The sequence below is a fragment of the Cygnus olor genome, chromosome Z, assembly GCF_009769625.2.
Source record: "Cygnus olor isolate bCygOlo1 chromosome Z, bCygOlo1.pri.v2, whole genome shotgun sequence".
NCBI lineage: Eukaryota > Metazoa > Chordata > Aves > Anseriformes > Anatidae > Cygnus > Cygnus olor.
Window position 1 is genome coordinate 39955694 of NC_049198.1, and position 18313 is coordinate 39974006.

Here is an 18313-nt window from a genome sequence, read left to right on the forward strand (position 1 = left end):
TACAAGAAGCTATAAAAACCCAGGGCTCTACTTATCAGCAAAACATTATAAGCTGATATTAAACCTAATTTTTGCAGTTCCAGGAACAAGCTGAAGAGTAATTATATGCTTTCTGCTGCCATCAGAGAAATGCATTGTGGCCGTCTGGCAAAACAAAAGCCTCGTGGGTGCAGAAGGTATTCACTCAGGGCAAACATGACCCAGATTCTTAACTTTTATTGACCAGATCCCCCGCCCAGTGAAGCGCATGGGAGCCGACTTCTCCAGAGACACATCTTAAATTCAGCTGGGTTTAGTCACGCCGCTAATAATAGCCCGGCGACTTCCAAACAGCTGGGAGATGTAGTGACTTCTATATTTGCCTAGCCTGGGCACGAACAGAGTTCTTAAAAATAAATAAATAAATGAAAATACAACGACAAAAATCAAAACAATAAAAAAATAAAGGCAGAAGCATCGTGACCACGACGTTTAACTCCCCCCCCAAAGCCCCCATGCCAGCCAGCTGACACCTGACACAGATCACAACACGGGCAAGAACCTGCCAGCCCGCCCCGCCCCCGCGGCGCCAATCGGCCGCTCGAGCGCATGCGCCGGGAGCAGGCGCCCTAGCGGCTGGCGGGCGGGGAGCGGGGCGCGGCGCGAGTGGGCGGGGCGGGGCGCGGCCGGTGCGAGCGGGGCGGGGCAGCGGCTGGGGCCGGGGCCGGGGCCGGGGCCGGGGCCGGCGGCGCGATGGTGTTCGAGTCGCTGGTCGTGGACGTCCTGAACCGCTTCCTCGGCGACTACGTGGTGAACCTGGACAGCTCCCAGCTGAAGCTGGGCATCTGGGGAGGTGCGGGCCGGCGCGGCGGTTGCGGGGGCGGGGCGGCGGCGTGAGGCGGGGGGCGAACGGCCGCCAGGTGCACGCGCTGCCCCCGCGCGGCCCCGCCCGGCCCCGCCGTGGCGTTGCGGCCGTCGGGGGCTCGGTCGCCGTGCCCTGGGCGCTGGCGGAAAGTTTGCCCCAGGCCGCCTCCATGCGGGGCCGGGCTGGTCGCCTGGGCGTTTTTTTTTTTTTTTTTTTTTTTTTATTTATTATTATTCTCCCAGAAAGAAGAAGCTAAAAATAAACGCCGCGGGTTCTGGCGGCGTGCTGAGTGTCGGCGAGGTGCCGCGGGGAGTGACCGGCCTCGGCGCAGGCAGCAGCCGCGGTGCCTTTCCCTTCGGTGCCGTAACGCGGAAGCCTGCGATAGCCGTCTGGTAACGCGGCGGAGCCCGCGATAGCTGTCGCGTTCCGCTTTCCAACGCGACAGAGTCACGACAGCGGGTGCTGGCGGGGCGGTGGCCGGCTGTCCTGTGGGCAGCACGGTGGGCGCGCTGCCCCAACGCGCCCTGCCGAGCCCCTTTAGTAGCACATGCACAGGAGAGCCGCAGCACCCGTCTCGCTTTCCTGCGCGTTTGGGAAGAGTAGGCACAAGGAGAGGAAGAGGCGTGCAATTAACGGGTGCGTCTGCGGTGACCGCCCCGACTCAGTTTTCAATGTGCGTGCCAGGCGTCTGCAGCATCAGCAAAAGCGTACGGAGGTGAAGTTTGTGCGTGTGTGTGTGTGTGTTCATACGTCTGCAGGTATGAAGCATCCTCAAGGTATTCCATGCCTAGAATTCTGTTCTGAGGTACTCACGTATGTGAATCAGATTTTGGATGCTCCTCCTGGACGTTTTTTTTTTTTGCATCTTGGACGTTTTTGTTTCACTCTGCGGTTTTTGGAAATGGTGTCTTTATTTGATTGCGTCTCTCTGGCAGTATTTTGTCAGCTAGTCAAGGCATTTATTTGTAGGATGTCTGCAAAGTTCAGGCTCTGTATGGAGTCGTAATACTGCAATAGCACATGTAACTGCTGGTGAGAAAGTAGTAGTTCTTGGTCTGCGGCATTAAGGCCAAATATAGCATATTTATTCCAGATTGTGTCTTATTTGAAAAATGTGTCAGACTGGTTCATTGTGAACTTAAGTTGTTTAGTTGTCATAGTTTTTTCTTTCTAATCAGGGAAGGCAAGAAAAATATATAATGTAGAATAGAGAATGTTCTATTTGGCTCTGTTTATACATTACAAATAGGTAAAAACTTACTTTTCAGCTCTGCAGATGACTGGTGATTGCTCTTGGCGGCTTATGCTTCTATGAGGCAACTCTTACCAGGTTGTATGTGTCTTAGCTTTCTCATCTAAAGCAAAGCCAAAACCTAAATAGATGTCAAGTTTTGGTATTTAGCTGTTACATTTTATGTATATGTGGAGCTCAGTTTCAGGATTTTCCTATGATTTCCTCCTTAAGTAGTTTTAACATTTTAGAGGTTTTTGAATATATTTTTCTTTAAACTAAATTCCTTTTTCGTTAGTATGGTGTCTTTGCCTTTTTCGTTAGTATGGTGCCTTTGCGCTAGATTCAAATTAGTTCTTCTCTATATAGTTTGTACGCTTGTGTTATGTGAAAATTGATACGTAATGCTATGTCTTGCTCGGATGCTCAGAACTGCTGTGTAACGTTGTTGAGAAATCATCCGTAGAAGGTTATTTTTGCCTGGTCCACTGCACAATGATGTTTCATGTATGTACATCTTCATCTGTGTTTAATGGTGTCTTCATCTGTAACATTTTTTTCATTCCAAAAATCTTGGAGATCTTTGTTCCTCTGACTAAAAGGCAGTAACCATTAGTAGTGGTAGTAGACATTTTGTTATATGGAGGCTGCCACTGATTAATAGATCCTTATGTACATGGAACCTGATTTACCGATCAAGTCTACTGATAATTTTATTGCCTTCCTTATAACTGTAATTGTGGAACTAAATTCTCTCTCTCCACCTCACCCTTTCTCCCTGAAGAAAAAAGCACTTTTTTTTCTTCATATTTTGTGTAAAGTTAATGCATTTGCAAGTTTGTTCGCTCTGAAAGCGCTTCAGTTACAGCTAGATGTTTGTCATGGTTCTGTGCTGTGTGCCTTTTGGATGCTATGGCACTGCTTTGGTGCTGGGCATTCATGTATTACATTTTTAAAAGCGTGTATTTTGTCACCTCTGATAGATTAAATACCCGAGGGAGTTTATTTAGGTACTGTAGTGAAGAAGTTCTGTCATTGTGTATTTTATAGCTAGCCTGTTTACGTTGACTGGTTATCTTCTGTTGGCAGACTCTGAATATGTATATACAGTTCTCTCTCCTGCGAATTTGGCAGCTTTATTAATAACTATAATGAACACACATAACATTCGTTTCGATTTTGTATAAAGAGAGAAGTCAGGATGTCATACGAAAGCCATTGAATTTCAATCTGTGGAATAAAGTTGCATGATGACACACTTCTGCCAAGACACATGGACACAGTAACTAGACATGTTTTAAAATGTTTTCTTCTGCTCACTGAAAAAGTCAAATGGAAGGATAAAAATCCCAACTGTCTCAATACTACAGATGGGATGCCTGGAAACAGGCTCTTGGCTGGGAGAGTTGCAAGAACTTGGTGACCTGAAATATAAAAGGTAATTCAAAAAGGAGAGTGCAAGACAAACTAGAAAAGTTTTAAAAAAAAAAAAAAAATCAATTTGAACATGTAAGGCCTACACTGGAAAGACAAAGGCTCAGAAACAAATATAATGGGAAAATAAATTGTTTTCCTTAAGACCTCCATTTGTATGAAGCAGAATAAAACGTTATTTAGTGTGCTTGGCAGCCATCAAGGAAAGTTATTGATCAGATGGGAAGGCCAGTGATTTTGTTATGGTCTTCGCTTACAAAGATAGTGTCACTGAGAATGCTGTATTGATATGTAAGAACTTGCCTTAGAAGAACAGGTTAGATGAATAGTTAGATATTTTAAGACATTTTATAACTTGTCAAGTTATAGCTAATACCTGAAGAAGTGATTGAAGCAGTCTGAGATGTTGCTGGTTATCTTACGGAAACAGGGAGGCATTGGTGAGATTTCCAGACACCATGGCAGACCAAGCAGTTGTTTCACCAAAGTCCATGAGATTATTATTTCTTTTGGCTGTGTCTAAGTAACTTCATTCAGTGTCTTGATTAGACCCTTTGAACTGCACTTTAAAATTCTCTGCTGACTTGGGCACACCCACTAATTAGCTAATGTCTCAAGTGTATCTTACATAACTTGCTATTTGAATAGCTGGTGTCTCTTATTGTGGCAGCTGTGTCGGTAGGCTGATACAGGCAGATACTTGACACAAGTTTATGAGCACACAAGCACTTCTTACCTACTTCTTCTGGCTACTCCTATTAGTATAATAAATGACTAGTTCTTTTACATGCTGTGCCTTGTTTAAGTATAGCAGGTGCAGTCCTTGCCCTCACATATCAGTAAAGTCATTTGAACTGACTGAGGGATGTAGAATATCTAGTAGTTTCTGCTGCCTTTTGTGATCTGTCAATAGATGTCAATAGAGAATGTGTTATGGCAGACACTCAAACCCTTGAAGACTTCCATCCTGTCTCCAGAAGGTATGATTAAATACTACTAATTAACAACACAAATTCCAGTGGGAAATGACTGGCAAGGCAGCCATTTGTAGAAACTGATCAAAGGGTTTCACAAGCTCAGCTTGTCTCGGTAGTGTGATGCTGTTGCTAAAAAACAGAAATTCTGTTAAAATATGAGCAGGAGTGTTTGATGCTGATAAGAGACCAGCTGAGGTACTTTAAGTTTCTGTTGTCTATCATCTTTAATATCTCTTTCCCTCATCTTTCCCATCATAAGAAGGTCTCACCCCCACCCCTTCTTATTTACAAGGACAGCAAAAGTGTAAGGCATCCATAGGTTAAATGAGCAGGATTTTTATGAGGATTAATTTCCTTCTCTACCTGTAGCTTTTGTTGACATCCATAACAAAATTTCAGTTAGGCCTCTTTAGTGAGACAGTTTACTAAATGTTGTCTTATTTTCTTGGTGTCTCTTTGTGAGACATCTAAGTCCTTGGTAGTGGATATTGGCTCATGCACTCAAAATATAAATACAAGTGTCTAAAATTAGAGCTATAAACCTATATATTCAAGAATGATGATGAATGTTAGATTTCATTGAATTACTTGCAATGTCCAGAGATTAGTGGAGGTAAGAATTTGATTCCTTTATAGGCCTAGTAAATCCTAGACTGTGCTATATGTAATTACAAAGGTTTTGTTTTTTGTTATTGTTTTGGCTGTAAGCCTGCATGCTTAACCATAGATATTTATACAAATCCAACTACTTGAATATACAGTTTTAAAGGTTGTTTAGATGGGCAATTTTAACACATCTTCTTACCTGCATGCACTAATGTCTTCAATACAAAGAAACATCCAACTGCCCACAAGGGGGAGGGGGTGGGGTGGGGTGGGGAAGAACAAAACAAACACAAATCTTGATGTATTTTGAAATGTTTGCAATTAAAATACAAAACAGTAAAATTGAATGGCTCTTTTATGTCCAGCACCAGACCTTTAGTTCCTTATTTCAATGCTTATATTTTTGAGTGTGGCTTAATTTTTTGTAGTAGAACAGTCCCCATATGATGCAGTTGCACTTACAAATCTGTACGATTGCAAGTGAAACATTTGTATGTGATAGAGACTAAATTTTGGCAAAAAAAAGGAATACAGACATGGTCAGTTACAGTGTCTGTAATCATGAGTGTTAAAATTGGGTGCCAGCTGAGGTCTCCTACCTTTGGAAGTAGTTCAGATTTGCTTGCAAGATTATTTACTCAGTCTCTTCCTTGCACTGACTGCTGAGTATAGAAAAAATAAATGTTGCCTAAAGGCACAAAACACAGTACTTCAGTAGCCTTCTGTGTGCCTTGATAGTCTATTCAGACTGGTCATACTCTCAATCAATGTTTTTGTAAGTAGGTTGTGATATTTTAGTAAATGTTCAGTAAATTGATATTAAAATTGAGATGATCACAGCTTTACTAATTTATGTATCTTCTAATGATTTCAGCTAAAACTGTTAAACTTATAAAATCTAAAATCATAAACGTAGGAAAAATGGTGAAAATTTTTTTACCCTGCTCCCCTATCTGAACTCTATATAAAATTGTCAAAAGCTTCTTTTTTGAAACAGTACAGAAAAAACATCATGTTTTCTCTCTGTCAGTATGACGTGCTCAGGTAAAATAAGCTATAGGTGTCCATGACAAAATATTTTTTTGTAAGTGCATGGGATAATAATCCTTGCTCGCTTTGCAATGATTTGTTTTTGGAAGCATTAGTGCTGTCACATTACAGCCTAAGGAACTGTGCTTCAGCTGAAACGTATCATATGCCAAACCCTTGATAAATGCAACGTAATGTTTACTTAGCCCACAGTGAAAGTGAAAGAAACTAAACCCAGTTAAATTACGTCATATGTCATGTAGTCTTAGAGTTTTCTGATGAACATCTCAGCTGACATGTAAAAATATAAGCTGTGGTAGCTTGATTACAAGTCTGAACCTTTATGCTGTATATCTCTTGAATTACTTACCATGGATACAACTAGTGTTGTCTTCTTGGAGAAGGTGAATGCATATTATTATTTTTATTATTTATTTATTTTCCCCCTCTCATATAATGGAACTTTCTCTGGTGAGTGTTAAAATGTTCGGTTTAGGGTAAGCTTTGTCGGGGGATAAATTTAGTATAGAACTAACCCCAGCAGTAAATAAAAGACAGGTATAGTAACTAGAGTAGTTACAGACTACCACAGGGAAGGCTTTCTTTTTTTTTTTTCCCTCCGTTTTCTAGTGCTTCTGCCAATTTGTTTGTATTGTAAGGTTTAAAAGTGGAGCACCCAGCTCAAAACCAGCCTTTTGTGTAGAGTATTTCTTTTGATAGCCTGGTAGCAGCACATAGCAAATGTATAGAATTGTACTGGAAACGGCTATCTATAGATTGTTCTGATGAATACATTAGATCATTTAAAACTTCATATTTTGCGAGTACTGCAAGACGGGTAGGTTAGTTTGCCTAGACAGGTCTACAACAGCAGTTCAGCAACTAGAACCAACTCTTGCAATAAATGTGCTTTTGAGATTAGAGTCCCGTTTCCCAGAATTGATGCTACTTTGAACAGCAGTCCAAAGCAGTCATCACTGTGTAACTGCAAGAATAATTCTTGTAGTTGGAGGTCCTGTCCCCTGATAGGTTTGGCCATTTTTAGCTTGCATCTCCAAAGGGAAAATATTATTGAATCAAAGAAATTGTATTTGCAATCTTAAGTCATACTCCTTTGCAGGCTTGTAATCCACTTCTGGTTTCCTGAATCTCATTTATGCCTCTGTTCATCTGTATCAGGTGTCTGTTCCATGTGTATACATTAACACTATACAACTAATTCAAAGGTAGCAATTGCATGAATTTCCTGGACACTTAAAATGTTCATTTGTGATGGCAAGCGTTTGATGTTGAGTATGTTGTAAAAACAGATCTTGTAATTAGAATGTTCTGTGTTTAGAGGATACTGAAGTTACTGTTGTCTTACATCTAAAAATTAGATGTACTGAAGTGCTTCCTGTGAACTTTCATAAGCCTGTAAATGCAATTTGCAAAACTAAGGTCTTTCAGGAAAAAAAAAAAAAACCACAAACATGTAAAGCTAAAGCTGTAGTGTGGCTTATATTCCCTTCACAAGTGTAGGAAGCAGATGGTTGAGGAAACAGAAGCAAATTTTTAATTTTGAATGGTTCCTTATGAAATGCGACAGTCATTTCCTACATTTTTATTTTGAGGAATCGCAGGTTCTTTTCCATGGACATGCAAGCTCCATGAGAAAATCCCAGAGAAAGACTGTTTTGTAGTGGGTATGAGCAGTGTATTCTTAATCGTCTTTTGTGAATACTTGAGGTGTGGACTGGGGGTACCTTCCACAGTTGTTAAGGCTTGTTTAGTGTGTACCACTACTACTTTGCTTTTTGAAGTTTTACCTATTGGCTTCTTTGCTTTTAGGAGCTGTAGCACTGAAGAATCTTGAAATAAAAGAAAATGCACTGGTAAGTCAGTGAAAGCAAAAATAAAACTGCTGCAAAAATTATTCTAGGACATCTTTGGGGTTGGTTTTTTGGTTCTTATTTTAGAATATGCAGACTTTAAATGAAAACTTACTGTTCTGTTTGCTTTGCACTAGGGTGTGGGTTGTCTAATAAATCTGAGATTACATTTGAAAATGAAGGTATACATTCGCTTCAAATAGTATGTTTTGCCAAAAGAAAACTCAACAATTTCATAAAGTATTGTGTTTAGGTCAAAAAGAATACTGGAAGAACTTTTTTTTCCCTACAGCTTATGGAGGTAGGAGCTTGCTCTTAGGAATGTATTTAGCATAGCATGGCTGAACAGTCTAAATCAGTAATGACTTGCATATTCTATTGTATTCAGTCTTTTTTTCTTCCAGTGATTCAGGGGTATGTTTGTTGTTAAGGTTATTTCTGTCTTCTCTTATTAGTGAACATTTCACAAGTTGCTGAAATGAGTTTGTATTCTAAAACACTTTCTTTTAGAGTCAGCTGGATGTGCCATTTAAAGTTAAAGCAGGACATATTGGTAAGTTACATTTTGTAATATACCCATGCAGGAGTTACTAAACGTACTGCTCGTCCTTGCAAATAGCTTTGGACATCCTAAGCAAGTAATTTTCTTAATTTGCTTGATTTGCATGCTTTGTACGTTCTGATTTTTTTTCCTGAAAAAACTTTGATTGAAGAAGTTTATTCCTTGAGCAGAGATCTTATAGTTAAGACATTGGATTATTGTCTAGTCATGTCAATATTAATGAAAAAAGAACCTGAAATAGCGAAGATGAACAACTGAGTAGTGCTGAATATCATCTTTTTTTTTAAAGCAAGATTCCACAACTGATTTTGCTACCCTCTTCACTTTTTCTTTTCGCTTTTATGGAAGGTTTTCTCATTGCCAGTTGACTCTTGTAAAAGTTAATGGTTTCTTAAAGTGAACTAAATCTAAAGCCAATATGTTTCCTTCAAATCTGCCCAGGAAGTAAATTTTTCTTGTGACTGACTTCGTAGTTTACAAAAATTGGCACTTGTACGAAGAATGCGAAACACTGTAATGTTGGGATCCTCATGTTCGCAGACATGTATACTCTATTTTAAGACTCTCTTTCGCAGGAAAAGAAAGCAAGAAAAATGTTCTAAAAATTCTGCTTTTGGTAGTGTTAAGCTGACTGATTATGTATGAGCTACCCATGTTTTTTTTTGTTTATGCGAGTGCTGCAGTGGTTTTGGAAGAAGGAAATGTTATTAAGAAGGCTGACTATAATTTAAAGGGGTAAGGAGAGGAACTGCAGACTTATTAGTTCTGTTGTTGGAGAAAATTTGCTGAATTTTCATTTGTATGCAGTGTAAAACAGACAACCCAAAGGACACCTACCTCAGATGCACTTTTTTTTTTCCTTTTTGATATAATAATTGTTCAGAGCTTTTGTGGTTAGTGTCAATTATCTTTCTAAAAATCTTTCTCCTAGTCATGTATTTAACTGTATAGCTGAACTGTTTTTCTTCGTGTTTCTAGGTCAACTTAACTTACAGATTCCATGGCAAAACCTTTATACTCAACCTGTTGAGGCAGTTCTTGATGGAGTTTATTTGCTTATTGTGCCCACAGCCAGTAAGTTAATATAGTGACAAAAGTGAATGTGAATGGATGGGATTTCAAATGTCTCTGTAATTGGTTGGTATTGTGCTTTATTTTCAGTAGACACTCTTATGAAATTCACTTAAGTAATGGCAGTGGGGTGTCCTTCACCAATTTAGATTTAGTCAGTTAATTTTTCCTTGTTGTGTAAGTGTTAACAAAATGTGTAAATAATTGTTTTTGAAACAGCGTCTTTCAAAAATGTGCAAAAAGTTTTTCATATTTTTTACATTGTGTATCTAGGCATAAAATACGATGCTGAAAAAGAAGCCAGGCAGCTCTTGGAAGCAAGGCAAAGAGAATTGCAAAGGATAGAGGAAGCAAAGCAGAAAATAGCTGACCAAGGTAAGAGTAGGAAAAGATAGTGAAAGTGATGCTATTTTTTTTAAATCCAGAAAGTTGTTGTATTTATCATTTAGTGTTCTAGATTCATGTTTTCCTCCTGATATTTAAAGTAACCTATTAGTTACAGATTTCTATTTACATGTAGAAAGTTTACAAAGTGTCCTAACTGTTATTTGAGTTAGCTGTTAGATGTTGAACATTTTGTGTGAAATAGTGTTCATCTTTGGAAATCAGATGCTGTCTTGCATAGAATTTTGATTCTCTTGTATGTAGGTGCCATTAATATTGTAGCATGTGTATCCTGAAAATAAAAAGTTTCAAAAATAATGTGATCTGATGTAAATAAAGCTTTTGAGATATTATTTCTCTACTTGTAGCATGTTGCCTTTTTCTTTCCTTTTCTTTTGAAAAAAAAAACTCTTTTTTTTCCCGATTAGCAGTAGAATTTTATTACTCTTTTTAAAGATTTTGTGTAATTTGTATTTTGATGGATGTTAAATCTTGTCATCTTAAATAGAACTTTTGGTACTTCTAAAGAATATGTCTTGACCACTTTGAGTATCAGTAGCCATCTCATACTTTTGAATAACCTGTGTCAGATAATAGGCTGAAACCTTACAGTCTGAGGATATAAATGTTACAGATTATACTGAAAGAGAATATTTGTATGAAGTTAGAGTACAATTTAAGAAAATACAAGAAAATTTAAGTATCTGTCAAATGAACTTTATGATGTTTTTTCTATCTACTTTAGTTCAAAAATGCTTAAATGCAAATGGAGTATTTAATTCTTTTCCTTAAACTTAGATAAAGTAAAAGAAGAGAAACAAGACACTTTTGTAGAAAAACTAGTCACTCAGGTCATCAAAAATCTTCAGGTGAAAATTTCCAACATCCATGTTCGCTATGAAGATGATGTAAGTAATTTTGTTTATCTTAAGATAAGGCATGTGCACTGTAACATTAAATTAGGAACCTGTCTTTTTCCCCCCCCCCGCTACTTTCTGTGGTGAGAGAAAACTAGTAAAGTTTTGAAATTTCATAGTCTTCCACTAAAAATGAAAACTAATAAGAAGGTATTATAAACATTGTTGGAGTAAAGATAATAGATAGAGTTGTCAGATCTTTCATATATATGTATTGTGGGCTGTTTATTTTCATGTTTAAATTTAGATCACATGATAACATTTTTTTGTATTTTCTTCACTTTATTAGATCACAAATCGGAATAATCCCTTGTCATTTGGGATTTCACTTCAGAATCTAAGTTTGCAGGTAATTTTATTTTTCATCTAAAATGCATGCTGATGTAGACTGAAAGGTGAAGGTTGATTTTTTCTGTCTGGTAACATACTGTCTAATGAAAGAATACCCACAATCATAAGCTATGCATAATGGTAACTACTTGGTTTATTAAATCCAGAATAAATATTGATAGGGTTGCCATTAAAGATAAAAAGCTTGGTGATAAAACAGACCTTTGGTAAGAAATTTTTATTCTTCTGCCTGCTGCACTTTGTGGTTGCCAAGCATCAGACTGTGCTGGATTTGTGCTCTTCATAATCTGTGAATATTTTATTGAAAGTGCTATGAGGCCCAAGAAGGAAGCTACTACTCTATCTTAGGAAGATTAAAAAAAACAAAAGTGGGTGGCATGTTGTTTCAAACTGGAGTTCTGTTCTTTGATCTGCAAACTTCAGTTTATGGAGCAAATATTAAGTTATTTTAGACAGTATACATTTATTTTGGAAGAATACCTACTGGAAGCAGCCTGCTAGTTTGCTCTGATTCAGTAGCTTTTCTGTAAAACTAGTAAATCTAAAGAAACTGTGTTTAAGTATTACTTTCTTGAATGCAATAATTGTCATATGAATTCTTGTTTGTAGCCTGTTTAAGGCACAGTGAAAGCTTTTTTCCAGCCTTTTCCCCAAAAACAATTTTGCATGATGAACAAAAACTTGGGTATTCTTAATACATCGCTATTGAAGTACTCGTCACACTTGTCTTGAAAACGTACGGTAGGTTGTACAGGTTGCTGTTGAGCTTGAACTAAGCTGCTACTTCCAGAATTACAAAAGAATTCAAGTTCCTTTTTATCTCTTCTGAAAGAGTTTACCTATAAATAATATAAATATAAATAAAAATATTTTGCAGTACTGGAATCTTTTGGTTCTTGTGTGCAGCCTGCCAGTCACTTCATGTATACATATGTTTTTTTCAGGTGAAGTAGCCTGGTGAAGTTTACGCTTAAGAAAATAATGGTTTAGTCATCTGAATTCAAAAGATGGTTCCCATTAATTTCAGTGGGTTTTAATTGTGCTGATAGTTCTGCCTGTTCTACTTGTTTGTTTCAGTGATGATAAAATGTTGGTGTATTACAGGTAGCAGAATAACTTTCATTAATTCTCATTTCAGACCTCAGATAAGAATTGGAATCCGTGTTTACATGATGAAACTGCCAAGTTGTTCTACAAGGTACAGTATAAACTGTATGCTAAAGAAACAACTATTGCAATACAAGCTAGCAATGAGTTTCAATTCCTTTTATAATAAGAAGATATAAATAGGCTTTAAAATAAAAAGATGTGCAGTCTGCAAGGAACATTCTGAATGTTTTTATTCATCCAGACTGTGAAATGCAAATTTCATGTAAAATTTGTAGATGTATTAATACATATGATCTGTTGTTTTTCAGCTTGTACGACTGGATAACCTTTTTGCTTACTGGAATGTGAAATCGGAGATGTTCTATCATGGTGGTTATGATGAATCATTGGTAAGTAAAGGTGTCTACTATTCTAGTTCAGACTGTGAAGCACTGACTGTGCTTTACATTCAGTTCTGCTTCCATTTATGTTGATGTCCTGGGGAAATGCTTTGTTAGTAATGATTTATTAGGAAAAACAGTAAATGTTAAAGTTTTTATGTGATTGAACACTCACCTGAGAGGGGGGAAAAAAAAAAAGAAAAGTCCTGTGCAATTACAAAACTATATACAATAGATGGTCATTTTACAATTCAGTGATTTTAGTAGCTAGAACAATAGACCTCTAACAAATTTTATTATGTTTAAAAATAGATGACTGTTTTGAATTGTACTGTGTTTGAGAGGGATTATCTGAAACTCATACCAAATCATTAACCTTTTGTATTTTAAAAGTTTATCATGAAATAGAAATTAAACTCTTTTTAAACTCCACTATATGTTTAGGTTAACTTGAAACAGGGAGTTGCCTGCCACAATGTGATTCCAGAGGGTTATGATTTTGGTAAGTGTTATTACTTTGTTTGGAGCTGTAATATACATGTACATTTTAGTTTTCATTTTTAATACCTCTCAGAGATTGATAATTTGTCTATTATTCAAAGATCTTAGTAAGGAGCATATTGTGGAACGCATTATTTCATAGGATTAACTGTCTCTCTAATGCTGAATACAGTATTGTATACGTATCCTTAAAAAGCCTTTGATTAAAGTCTTGAATCATGTATCTTTCAAATGTAGCGTCATAAATACTCATTGTTCACATCCATTGAAATTTCTTTATTCTAAGAAGTTTATTAATAATCTTTGTATCATAGAAGTTATGTGAGTCAGGGTGATTTGAAAAATAGATTGATAGTCTTTGGGTCACACACCTTAAGGGCCGTGTATCAATTTTTGTTAGAGGTGGAAAAAGTAGCCAAAAACCTCTGATGCATCAACCTTTTTTTATATAACATAGCACTGCCCTATTGCAAGTTCTAGTGCTTTGAGCGTTGCTTACGCTAGTCAGAAAATCTCATTGGCTCCACTCAAACATGGTAGTTGTTTACTTATCATTGCACAGAAGAATACATGGGTTTTATTTTTCATGTGCTTATTTAGTAAGTGTTTACAAGGCAGAATGGCTTTTGAAGAGCCTGCTGTAAAGCAAGTTTGTAGTTCATCATACACAAGGTTAAAAAGCATTAGTTTTTATCGATTTTTCTTACTGCCTTTGCCTGAAGAAGGAAGCCATTTATGTTTGTCACTATTCAACTGCCAGAGTACTATTTAGTAATATGTTCCGATTTCTAATCTATCTCTTTCAGTTGCTAGCTTTGACTTTCTTTACAAGAAAATAATTGTAAACATCATCTGTTGTCCAAGTCCTTACACAGAAGTTCAAAATGATTGAATGCAAAATTCCATGATTCAGAATTTAAGCTCTTAAAATTTAGCGGTGCCATCAGACACACAGATATTTTAAGAATTATGTCATGCCAGTATTCTGTGGTAAATAAAAATTATGTCTGTTGCAGAGCTGTTCTAATATCTCTCGAGTGAGACATTGATAGGAATGTATAAAGTCTGTTGTTGTTGCTTGGACTCAAGCAACGTACACAAGTTCATAATCATACACAAGTATAATAGTAACACGCAGGAAGGATAAAAAATGAAATGTAAGAAGCTAAATACAGGGAGAAAATGAACAGAAATGCTACCACATAAACTTCACAAAGAATAATGAGCTTAAAGTAAAATGAAGTTAGGTAGATGTAAACATTGCTTCATCTTGGAAGGATGCCTGTTTTCCACATGTATGAACCTGACAGTGAATTTAGAATATTTGTTATGTAGATGATGTATCAGTATTTCTGTTAAAGGAGTTCTATTTGATAAAAATACAGTTTACATGAATTCAACCAATATACTAATTCTTATTGTTTGATTGTTTTCCTGAAACGGATGGAAAAATTGAATCAGATATGGTGTCTGAAGGTTATATTGAATGCTTGCTATTGCCAAATTGAAGAACAGCATTTCTGTTCTGAATCTTTTTTCACATGTGACCTGCTTCACTTTACTTAGCATCCTTATTGATTTTTTTTCCCATGATTACTTAGGCTTTTATTTTGGAAAGGTGGAATGTTTGCTACCCACTAGTGTGAGCATAACATCAAAAAGCCTAAAGCATCAATACCATTAATAATAATAAAAAAAAAAGGTTGTTTTCATTTTCTCTTTTAATGTGTTACATTTTAGGCAAGTCTGCGTTAATGTATAGTCTTGAAACATGGAATCAAAATTTCCTAATACAAAGGAATTACAACTTTGGAAATTAATACAAACTTAGATTGCTTGAGCAATGAATAGCCTTTTCATTTTTGGAAATGAGTGTTCTGAAGTAAAATGTTAGGCACAATCATTATGGAATAAGATTTGTAGTGAAATAAATGCTATTTCTAAGACCATTTTGTGCTATAAATAGCCTATATAATAGGATTTTTTTTTCAAATATAAATTGTTAATTGAAACATCTGCCATGTTTTACTGCATAAAGTAAATTTTGTGGAAATGTTCCACAAGCCTTATCACCAGAATAAAATTGGAAATCTGAGTAGAGATTATTTTAAGCTGATAAGTGTCATTTATGGCAGTCCTAAATAGTTTATTTGCCCTTTTTAAAAATCAACTTCTGTTTTTCAGTATTCCGTCCAATTTCAGCTAAAGCCAAACTCCTTATGAATCCTCGATCTGATGTTGATTTCTCATCTCCGAAAATGGATTTAGATGTAAAGTTACAGGACATAGCTGTTGAATTCAATAAACCACAGGTATAAATTATTTTTTGAAATTATATATAGTGGTAAAAAGTCTTGTTTGCAAACATAATAGGAAAAAGTCTGAAATGTTATGATAAGTGCACAGAATTTATTCTCATAGTGTTACTTTTCTTTGTAAATTAGTTTGTCTTTAAAGAAAGAAATGGTTTACATTGTTGTTCTCAGAAAAAACAATAACACTCAGGTTTGATTTTTTTTTTTCCTAGTATTTCAGTGTTATGGAGCTTCTTGAGTCTGTTGATATGATGACTCGAAATCTGCCGTATAGGAAGTACAGACCTGATGTTCCATTGCACAACAATGCCAAGATGTGGTAGGCTTCCTCCGACTTTGAAAGCAATTTGTCAGTTGTTCATTTGAAATAGCTATCCGAGGGTTATTTCTTAGTTTCAGGAGGAATTAACTTCTAAACTCCTTAAATAAATCCTCTGTTTTGTTTAATATTTTCTTAAGCTGGCAGTACTTAAAAAAACAAAATAAAAAAAAAATACTGCTGCTGAGGTCCTCAAACCAAAGATAAGGAAACAATATTTGAAAATGTGTATCTACTGTCTTAAGAGACTGTTACCAGAAAATTAAATCTGATAATATTTTAATATCCAAATTCTGTTTTGATGAAGGAGAGGCCATTGTGCATTAACTACTATTACAAGAATATGGCTATGCAGATCACAAAGAGTTTTCATTTCTTTTTAGAAGTTGTCTTAGAAGTAGTCTTATGAAATTGTTTTGATATTGTGTGTGTGTGCGTGCATGTATGTAGATATATTGTTGGGCACTTTTTCTACAAGATTACTTACTAAGTTTAGGGAATAGCATCCTGTCAACTTTGGGTGGAAAAAAAATTACATTTCTTAAGTTCTTTTGTTGAACACAAGTGTGGTATTAAACAAGGGATTTGACTATTTCACAACTTGAAGTTGTATTAAGTGAGAGTCTGCATAGCTCTAGGTGTCTTTTCAGTGTGCCAACAGAAATGTAAACTGTACTTCACTTGACTGTGCTTTTAGGTGGAAATATGTTATTTATGGCATCCTTGAAGTAAATGTTCAACCTAAACTCCAAATGTGGTCATGGGAACATATTCGGCACCACAGAAAACAAGTGAAGAATTATAAGGAGATGTATAAAATGAAGATAACATCAAAAAAGCCAAATGAAGAAATCTTAAAATTTTTGGAGGTGAGCCATTTTACATTAAAGGCTTAGATGTTGTTCATCTCAGTATTTTCTTAAGCATTAATATTTACATGTTCATTAGTCAGCGCTAATTTACAATAAAAATTTTCAGCGGATTGATTTGCAACTTCAACAGTACCTTTCTCTGTGAATAATATTAGTAAACACTAGTTATTTTTTAAAAATTAATAATTATGGTGAAGAAAAACATACATGGATGTGCTTTTCTTTTCTAGATTTATTAAAGATTTGAACTTGAGCACATTACTTGGGTTGTATTGAAAGAGTCGTTACTGTTATTTCCTGTAAGACTGTAAGCCATGAATTCTAACCAAATGCAATTGTCAAAAAATTATCACTTTTCTTCTAGGAATTTGAAAAGACCTTGGATATTTTTAACATCACTCTAGCAAGGCAACAAGCAGAAGTTGAGGTAAAATTTCATCATTTAAGTGAGTCCAAGAACATCCACAACATGAGCTTGTGGACATCTTAAGCAAATGCATTTTAGAAGACTGCATAATTGAAACATCAAAACTTATTTCCCTTGTGTTTCATATTTGTTATTATAATGCATAGTTAGTATCAGACTACAATTAAGCAAAAGTTAAATAGCTTCATATACTACTTATTTAGACTAACAGATTTGGGGCTGAATTTCTTCCCCTTTTCGGCAAGAAAGATCTACCGCAAAAATGCAGTCAAAGGATGATAGAGTAAGTCAAATTGGAAGCAATTATTTCCATAGCTTGACAGTTTTCAGGCTTTTGTTTTTTCCCCAAACAGCCTAGAATTCACTAGTTTATTCCTCTCCTTCCTAATGCCCTGTTAAAGTGGTCTGAACACCTATTTATCTAGTATGTTCACATTGCATTACTATTTACAGATGTTATTCCAAATATAGGTAATACAGAGTAAATTTAAATAGATAATCACAATAAAACAAGATGATGTGGTTTTAGAAGTAGTTACACCTAATTTGTTAGCATTGCTTTTCCTATGATAGTATGTATGCTCCTTAGTTCTCAACATGTCTGAGCATTGTCAGAGGAGAATATGAAATTTAGAATCTAAGATGATGTGTTGATAGTAAAACTTCATGAATTGCAATCATTTATTATCAAAATGCCTGAAAGAGACACATGAAATTGTTGTTTTGTGGAGTATATTAGTTAACATATGAATGCAGTTGCACAGTGATAGATACGGTATTTCTAAAAACTCTAGTCAGAGATCTATAAATGTGATTTTTCCTTCTAGTTGTCTGTACCTAAATCCAGATGTAGGTGCTTGTATAGTCACTTCAGCCTTCCTCAGAACAGGAAGACACGTTCACATTCCTCCTCTTCAGTTGTTTGGGTGAACTGGAGTGCTTTTCATTAGGAGTTTTTTGTTTGTTTGGATTAGTTCTCATTTAATTTTGGCTTGTTTTTATTTTGTACCATGTAGTTTCTTTCGGTTTTATCTCTTCCCTCCTACTTCGGGTGAGGTGAGGGGGGGTCTCAAAGAATTTCCATTTTTTTTCCCTGTTTTTTTTTTCCTGCT

At 36.2% G+C, this 18313-nt stretch overlaps 1 protein-coding gene across 4 annotated transcripts in view; it reads left to right on the forward strand.

The window, feature by feature from the left end:
- The first annotated feature begins 687 nt into the window (after positions 1 to 687).
- The window catches only part of VPS13A (vacuolar protein sorting 13 homolog A), a 121804-nt gene continuing 104178 nt past the window's right edge, over positions 688 to 18313 (forward strand). For 3 of the 4 annotated variants that reach the window (XM_040540729.1, XM_040540730.1, XM_040540732.1), the window contains exons 1-14: positions 688 to 832; positions 7952 to 7995; positions 8503 to 8545; positions 9533 to 9628; positions 9899 to 10000; positions 10808 to 10917; positions 11216 to 11275; positions 12416 to 12475; positions 12696 to 12776; positions 13212 to 13269; positions 15453 to 15580; positions 15796 to 15902; positions 16600 to 16771; positions 17139 to 17201. In XM_040540729.1, coding sequence (XP_040396663.1) covers positions 733 to 832; positions 7952 to 7995; positions 8503 to 8545; positions 9533 to 9628; positions 9899 to 10000; positions 10808 to 10917; positions 11216 to 11275; positions 12416 to 12475; positions 12696 to 12776; positions 13212 to 13269; positions 15453 to 15580; positions 15796 to 15902; positions 16600 to 16771; positions 17139 to 17201 — 1224 coding nt within the window. In that variant the 5' untranslated portion in view covers positions 688 to 732. Of the gene's footprint in view, positions 833 to 1058; positions 1560 to 7951; positions 7996 to 8502; positions 8546 to 9532; positions 9629 to 9898; positions 10001 to 10807; positions 10918 to 11215; positions 11276 to 12415; positions 12476 to 12695; positions 12777 to 13211; positions 13270 to 15452; positions 15581 to 15795; positions 15903 to 16599; positions 16772 to 17138; positions 17202 to 18313 lie in introns of those variants that run through there. The other variant, XM_040540731.1, reaches the window with a different exon arrangement.